An 8,440-nucleotide genomic window follows, 5' to 3' on the forward strand; every position below is an offset into this window, starting at 1 on the left:
CCAGTTTCAATCACAATTTTTTGTTAAATTTAATTTATTAAAGAAGTAAATCACTGAAGTCTTTCATTTCAAATAACACAGTAAACTTGGTTAATAGAGATTGAACTTCCGGCCTGAAACTTTGAGTCAAAAAAATCCCATTTCTAAAGAAGAAAATGGGGGATGTGCATTTACGCACTTTTTCCACTTCTTTCACTTTCTATTTGGTTAAAATCCAAATCAAAACAGTAAAACTGAAAGAGTATAAATGTGGACGTGAATCTAGACCTGAAGGGAACATTACAGAGAAAACATTTGACCAAAACAATTTCAATCATGCGTCAAGTTTATATGTATGAAACTCTTATACGTATATATACATATAAAAAAAAAATCAACTTACAGTACCTAATGAAAAGATCAAAAGGTATACAAACAGAGATAAGTGCCTTTATATTGGTGCTTTAAATTTTAATACATTTTGTGGCTGATCATTCATGACTAAATTAGAAGTATAATTAGAAGTTTATAATATGAACTGTGGTGATAGTTTGTTAGCTTATTGCTTACTTTTAAATTTGTCAGGTTTGCTCAGTAACTGTTTGTCTGATCCAGCAGATTAAATAAAAAACATACCACATATCGTATCTGTCATCACGACTATGCAGCCCTATTCATTGATTTGCAACATTGTTCAAAAAGATGAGCAATCTGTATATTTACCTAACATTGTACTGCAAAATTGTAATACAAATGTTCACTCCTGAATCACATGAATTATTATTAATATGAAATCAAACTACCCTTAATCAGCATAAATTAAGATATACAGTAGCAGCAATACATTTTACAGTGTAATTCTCTACGTATTACTGTATGACTCTCTGATTGGTGATTAACAACACAGAAAATACATGTAAGGAAATGAGGAAATGAAAGCCTAGAGAATGCACTGTTGCATATAATTAAGATTTTTTTTTTCTTCTGTCGCTTCTTTTATTCAGAGTGCAATGGGATCTGTTGCTCCTTCTACCATGTTACAATATCCCAATCCTGGTTAGCAGTAGTACAATTCCTGCGTAGTTCACAATCCAGAAAGCGCGCAGTCTGTTTGACGCGTTGGTAATCTTACAAGCAGCAGCGGGTGTCTTCATCATCTCATTGACAATTCCCACAGAATCTGTAAATATATTCACTGTGCTCTGTGAAAAGAAAAAAATTTTTTTGTGATATTGCACAAAGCAGCAGACACTTAAAAATTAATGTGAATGCCCATGCATTAAATAATAACTATCCAGACTGCCATGTGACACAAAATTGATATTTGTGGAATAGAAATAAAGCTGTTTGATAATTGCAGGATAATTAGTAATAGTTAAACTATATTTGTCATTCTGCTATGACGATAATCAGCACTAGCAAATTACAAGACATAAAGTCACACAAATATGTCTGTTATTCTTAAAAAAATAAAATAAAATGAAATAAAAAATCACACAAAATATATTATGATAATTAACAGGTGGATCTGCAGCTGCTGATAGATTGAGGTCATTTATCTTATAGCTGTACGAGCTATACTCTAAATAACACAAACCTGATACGTTTTTAAGTGATTGGTGATGGAAACAATGGAAGGCTAAAGGCAGAGTCAATCTACAATAAAAGATTAGATCAAACTGGATAGAAAACTCTGACTGATACCTACATTGTCATCTGAGACTATCTGAATTTGTGGCAGCGTCTTCAATAGCATCTCATGCTCGGCAATTTCATCCTGGTCTGATTCCCCGGTAGGTCTGTCAGAAACGAGAACAGAGATACTTCAGAAGAAGGTACTCAGATACATTGGCGCTTATTTATTGACCTTGTAAGGTGCTGGCAAACTAGCCCCGTTTAGAGGATTGCATCAGGCTTACTCTTCATTCACGCTGATCATTGATGTGTTGGGGTGGCTGATGCAATTTGCGATCTTGATTTCGGGGTAGTAGAAGAGGAAGGCCAGGCACATCTCATCCTCATCCGGATGGGATGTGCATAACACAATTCTGATACAGAATAAAGATAAGGGGCAACATTTAACAAAGGCACAATAAACAGAAGATGTTGGTAAAACTGTAGGTTTTTGTCATTAAAAAAAATAAATAAAAAATCAAGCTACCTTTGTGTCTTCGATACGATCCTCAGTGTTGTAGGTACACTCCACTGTGATCTCATCACCCTGTAGTGGGACATCAGTAATATGGCATCAGTCAACTAATATCTGATTAAAACCTTTCTCTGTCATGCCAATGAACGGGCAGTAATCGAAAACATACCGGCTGGATTGTCTTAATGCTTCCCAAAGTCACAATTTGTTGCATCTCAAAGTCGTAGTTTTCATTTAGGCCCAAGAAGTCAACCAGCTTTCCATTTCTACAGACAGTTCGTGGAAGACGAAAGTCATTGTTAAGCAGCAGGCACCAAACATTTTCCCTTAAAGCCCATCCATCATGAATTTGTCACTCATAAAGGTAGTCACCAACAGGAGCTCTTTATTTACAGAATCAATTTTAGAGCCTTATTGAGTACCTGAAGTGGCCAACTCTGACTTTCCTCCCAGCCAAGTGAGTATGCAACAGCACAGCAAATACTTCAAGGTTAGGCACAGGCTTTACAAACTATGGGTGGAAAATAGAGGCTTTAGCAAATGTAGTTGAACTTGTTAGTGCGTTTAATTACTAATAAATATGCCCTGTATTTGGAATCTATGTGGCAGGACTGTGTACCTGGGAAAAGTGAGCAGTTTTGCAGATGCCGTAGGTGTGGAACTGCTTGGCTTTAGGAGGGATGCTGTACTGTAGTCCACCCAGTGACAGCACACCTGTGGTCAGGATGCCGACGTCATGCTGGCGGAGTTGGGAGGTGTAGTACAGTTTTAGTCCGGAGCTGTCTGTTATACCTGAGTAGAGAGAGAGAAAACTGTTAACATATCCTGGACTGCTGATTACATGTCTGACAGGCCCCAGTTTGTCTGGTCTCGTCTGTTAACTCTTACCTTGCTTTGTACATGCTGTTCTGCAAGTTTCATGACTGCAGTGGTCGGGTGTAACGGAGATGGAGGTGGAGACTCTGCGGAGTCATTCCCAGACAAACCACCTACTCCTGAATGTGGACCAGACCAAGGAGCTGGTCACTGACTTCAGGAGGATCTACTGGACCACTTCAAGTACCTGGGAGTCTACATAAACAACAGACTGGACTAGAGTGTCAAGAAAGGCATAAGTAGACCTTACTTTCTCAGGAAGTTCAGGTCTTTCAGTGTGTGCAGTGAGTTACTAGAGTCTTTCTGCCAGTCTGTTGTAGTGTCCTGTTGTTCTCTGTGGTTTGTTGAGGGGAGTAGGACCAGCAGAAAAGACATCAGTAGGACCAATAAACTGATCTGGAAGGTTGGACATGTGATTGGTAGAAGTTGGAGTCATTTGTCTCAGTGAGGGACAAGAGGACACTGGATAAACTGTTCTTCATTATGGACGATCCATCCCATCCACTACTACACCAAACACTAGAGGGGCAGAGCAGCTCATTCTCCAACAGACTGATTCATAGTGAACGCTACAGAACTTCTTTTATACCAAACTCTACCCAGCCCTATAACAGCTCGCCTTTTTGTAACAATTAAGCTACTATGACCAAGCAATTTCCATTGTGGATCATTAAAGTCCGTCTAAGTTTACAACACCTGAGAGTTCTCAGGCCACAACGATCTAATTCTTCAAACTCAGATTTCATTTTAAAGTAAACTTCTCTCAGGTTCTGTGACTGCATCTGACATGTTTGTGATGTTTTCGTATTGACAGTGAAACACACTCACAGACAGAAATAAAGACTAAAACCTTCCATTTGCACTATGTATTCAACATAAGATAAGATAAGATAAGATAGGCCTTTATTCATCCCGCACTGGGGGAATTCTCATTATGAACAGCAGCAGAGGCATTCAGCAATCACTATATAAAATATTACAAACAAACAAGGCAGTGTTAAAAAGAGTATGCTTAGTGTATATATATACATATATACACATTTAATTGACATTTAATGTAAAAACTAGTATTAATGGGGTTTAAAACTTCAAAGAGTTGTGGGGTTGAGGGCCCCACGATGACAAAATGGCCCAACAAAGATAGTACTCCGTGACAAAATTGCCCCTCACAATTTAAATAAACACTACACACACTACACATAGACATACAAGACTTACAAACAAAACTAAAGCATTTATTGTAAGCATTATTACATATACAGTACGTAGGCGTAGGATTTACCTGGTCTCTTGGCTGGGTTGTTGTAGTGGATCTCCAGTTTATAAAGTGTATCATTGCCCATGCCTCCAATAGAAATGCCGGCATTTCCTGGAAGCTCAAACGGCTGCAATTTCAGAAACAAACTGTGGATCAACTTGGACAATCACAGCATGACAGACACTGATACACACCAAGACACATGAATTCAAAGATGGTCTAAAACTACAGAGCAGTATGGATTCTTATGTAGATTTACTTGTATTTGTTGTACATTTTTTTAATTTTAATTTACTTTGACGTTTTTTTTTTTTTTTTATGTGCAGCTGAGCTACAGCATTGTCCTCGTGGATCAATACAATCTAAGTCTGAGGTCCTTGATTCTCCCTCACCCGTCCTCCAACTGCCCACGAAGCCACTACTCCGAGGCAGTAAATCCCACTCTGGCTCTTGCTGCAATCGCCCTCATACGGTTCGGTCACAGAGGGGGGGCAGCGATACAGCACCATGTGATGAACGACATCATGGTTCTCAATTATCGGCTCAGTCTGAGGTAAAGTGGGTTTGGAAAAAAATAAAAAATGAAGGCAGAAATGAACAAGCTTAGTTTTTATTTCATCCACAGTCACAAATTGGGTAAAGCCAAGTCACTCAAGAGTGGTGACGGTGAGGAAAAGTGGATTACCATATATATATGATGCTTTGTAGTAAACCTGGGTAGCGTCATGATCTTGCAGTAATAGGAGGTCGTCGTGGGAGGCAAAGTGATCTGCAACCAATAGCAAATGAAACTGCTTAGTTTGGACGACTATTCGTACCCGTAGTCATCGTTTTAACCGTTTACAGCTACACTTACATTGTCCATTTTGATAGTGATATAGTCGGAGTTGGTCAGCATGGTCCTTTGCTCGTAATTCAGCAGGTTTACTTCCTTGGTGCCTCTGTGGGCCCCGTGATAACCGATCTCATCTGTTATTCCATAGGCATAGATTAGCTTGATGGGCTGGGCCTATAAAGGATAAGAAATATGATACAACACAAAAGGAATAACGTGACAGGGTGTTCAATGGGCCTTTCTGTGTTTAGGCTTTACTTACAGAACAAAACAAGTTAAAAGATTCAATTGGTCAACATAAAAAAATGATCTTCAGACGTTTACTGTGCACAAGCGAAGCAAAAATCATCACAGTGATCACCTTTTTTTTTTTTTTGCATATATATATATAAACCGAAACTGTGTAGAATTTCATGCCCACAATGGAAACAAAATCTTGCGTGCCTCTTTATGTTGTTGCCATTGTCTTCATTTTGGGAAACACCCATTCTGAAGCCCTATAAATGGACTTTCAAGTGAGCATAACAAAAAGACCTCACACAACGGATTTCACATCGTGATAAGCTGGGAACCTGAGTAATACACTGAGTATCAAAGCAACCATTAAAAACAAATAAAAGAATATAGGCTTACAAATAATGGGTAAGGAGTGTAGACACGGTACAGACTGACCTTACCTGAACCAGTTCAGCTCCACAGAACATTTTGTCGTTCTTGCTTCCTAATCTCTTCCTTGTACTGTATAATATTTTAAGAACCCCAACACCAGTAACTATGACATTTTCCAGATGTAACATAATATGGGAATTTCCACAGCAAATATCAGTGTATCAATTTTATCCTGATATGTTACTATTCAGTGAGAACCTAGATAATGTATAAAGAATGTTTTTGAAATCTCTTACGGTGATAGGGAGGTCTTGGTCATCACACGTTTGGAAGGGCCTTTTAAAAGCCATGATGGTTTGTCCTTCTTCTTCAGCCATAGAGAGGAGAGTGTAGCTCTGCTGCTCGTCCACTTTGGGCATAGAATTACCTGTGGCATGACGATCCTAAGGGACGGAGAGAAAGAACGATATTAGCCTGTTGTTGTTGAGTATGGGTAAGACATTATACTCTAGTATTTCAATGTAAAGAGGAAAAATAATGGTTATACATGATGCAAGAAGCGCTTACTGTGAAGTAGCTTGTGCCGGAATCAAGTCCCCCCATGACGATGTCCGACCCCGCCATGCCTCCGCTTGGACTCAAACCAAAGCTCACCCAGCCCGTCGAGTTGACCACCAGCTTAAAGGTTATTTCTTCTTTCAGATTATCAAAGCCCCACTTGAGGCACACAAGGTGGCCCTCGTCCAGGTACTCCATGAAGGGCAAAGTAGGGTCTGATGCCCGTGTCCCTTCGCTCCAGGCCAGCAGCAAGGAGACGAGAGGAAGCAGAGCACGCATGATGTCTCCGCGAGGCTGGAAGTCTTCAAACTGAGCTCAGTGTCTGTGGATTTGCCAATGTCCTCCCACCCATCCCCCCCACCCTCGGGACACACCTGCACACTGCTAGATGAACTCAAGCGATACCGTAGGCAAAAGGGTGCTCAGTCATTTAGCATTTGCCCTTGTGGAACAACGCAGCACTTTTCTGTGCTCTCAGTGGGACTCCTTCGTTTCATTCACCTTCACAATGGCTTCAAATTCAAGGATTTCCCCGAAGCTTACACTCAGTGTTAAATCTGAACCTGCTTACTCATTCATACCTGTGACTCGGGACAGTAATCAGACTTCTCCTAAACTAGAAGTTTAAACTGTATCCCCTCTGAACAGCTCGCCCGTTTTCTTTCCTTTCCACAGACAGACTGCTGCTGGACGCAGGTGTTTGATATATGAAGCGAAGAGCAGAAATGAAAGGTGCACAGATTAGCCGCTCTCAGCCATTGTCACCTTCTCATATATCAAACACTTTGACGAGCCAAAACCATTTCTCCCAGCAGGAATGTGAAAAATATTTTCTGCTGCATTCAAATGCTACACCCCTGAAGTCGGAGTGGATTCTGAATACCTTTTAAACTCCACGGCATTTCACATGTTTTTACTGCAACTGACACTACAACCATTTTGACAACCCTTCAATTATCTCTGGTGCTTCAACTATGTGCTCTGAGCTTCTACGCAACAAATAACATGCAACCACACAAACCAAGTGTTAACTGTTGTTGCCAGAGTTAACACTTCAGCTCTTCACAGGACACTTCAACTGGCTCTGGTACTTTAGCTTCAACTGACTTATTTGAAAACTGAAACTTTATTAGATGTACATTTTTTTTTTTAAATGACAACCCAATACAACTGTATTTACAGTGAATGACACTTCAACTGCCTCCCGTGCTACAGTCTTTAATGGACATTTGTACTGGATTCATTGCAACAACTGACATTTCAATTCACTTCGTTTTAAATGACAACCCAAGCACACCATCTGACACCTTGAGTACTTTTACTGCAACTATCGCTATTTTCAGGACACTTCATATCTCTTAATTCTCTTCAGCAAATGGAACCTCAAATCAATTTTAAAGTTTACATTAAAACCCCAACACTTCTGTGGGATTACCACAACAAGCACTTCAGCTATGTCTGATGCTTCAGTATTTGGGGTAAGTTCACAATTGGCCCAAAACATTACTTTTTTTGTTAAAACTGATATTGAGACATTAAAAACTGATATTGTATCAGAAGAAAAATATTGAGATATATGCCATATCAATATTTTCCCATCCCTATTCAGCATGAATCAACATTTTGACCAATTAATCAATAACTGACACTTAAACTGCCATTACCACTTACAGAACATACCAATTGATAAATCAGCCACTTTGCCCAACCATAACTAATAAAAAACAGTAGCTGGCATCTGACTATGCTGCTGTATTTTTTTAATATTAGCTATATTAATATTATTAGATATATATTAATATTAATATTAGCTATATTGAGTGCAGCTACGTAAGTGTACTAAATGAAAAGGCCTCTGAGATTTTTGGGTCTGTTCCAAACCTCATGCAAAACAAATACGGCCAGTGGCTTACGGTGCAACTGCACACTCAGCCCAGCAGAGGGCGATTTAGGAATAATAAATTATTTCAGGATCTCGCAGTTGGCACCACTTATCAGCGGCATGAACGGTCAGTAAACGCACCACAGCAGACAGGACATTAGAAAGATACAAAGTAGCTAGTTGTAGTGACTACTGGGATAAAAGCCAACGAGTCCGATGTGGTCAGAGCAAACTTTTAAACAGTTAATATATATCTGAACAACTATTAGAAATAATAATAATACTACTAATAAG

The 8,440-nt window shown here is 39.3% G+C and overlaps 1 protein-coding gene across 1 annotated transcript; it reads right to left on the reverse strand.

Moving 5' to 3' along the window:
• Positions 1 to 113: 113 nt before the first annotated feature.
• Positions 114 to 8,347, reverse strand: moxd1l (monooxygenase, DBH-like 1, like). The gene is made up of 13 exons (XM_047573258.1): positions 6,274 to 8,347; positions 6,003 to 6,149; positions 5,119 to 5,271; positions 4,948 to 5,031; positions 4,655 to 4,810; positions 4,287 to 4,389; positions 2,748 to 2,920; positions 2,551 to 2,639; positions 2,298 to 2,394; positions 2,141 to 2,200; positions 1,899 to 1,996; positions 1,688 to 1,778; positions 114 to 1,181 (listed from the first exon to the last, which is right to left on the reverse strand). The coding sequence occupies exons 1-13, from the start codon at positions 6,541 to 6,543 to the stop codon at positions 1,017 to 1,019; spliced, it is 1,686 nt and encodes a 561-aa protein (XP_047429214.1). The 5' UTR covers positions 6,544 to 8,347; the 3' UTR covers positions 114 to 1,016.
• Positions 8,348 to 8,440: the final 93 nt, after the last annotated feature.

Source organism: Mugil cephalus, chromosome 21 (assembly GCF_022458985.1).
Source record: "Mugil cephalus isolate CIBA_MC_2020 chromosome 21, CIBA_Mcephalus_1.1, whole genome shotgun sequence".
Classification (NCBI taxonomy): domain Eukaryota; kingdom Metazoa; phylum Chordata; class Actinopteri; order Mugiliformes; family Mugilidae; genus Mugil; species Mugil cephalus.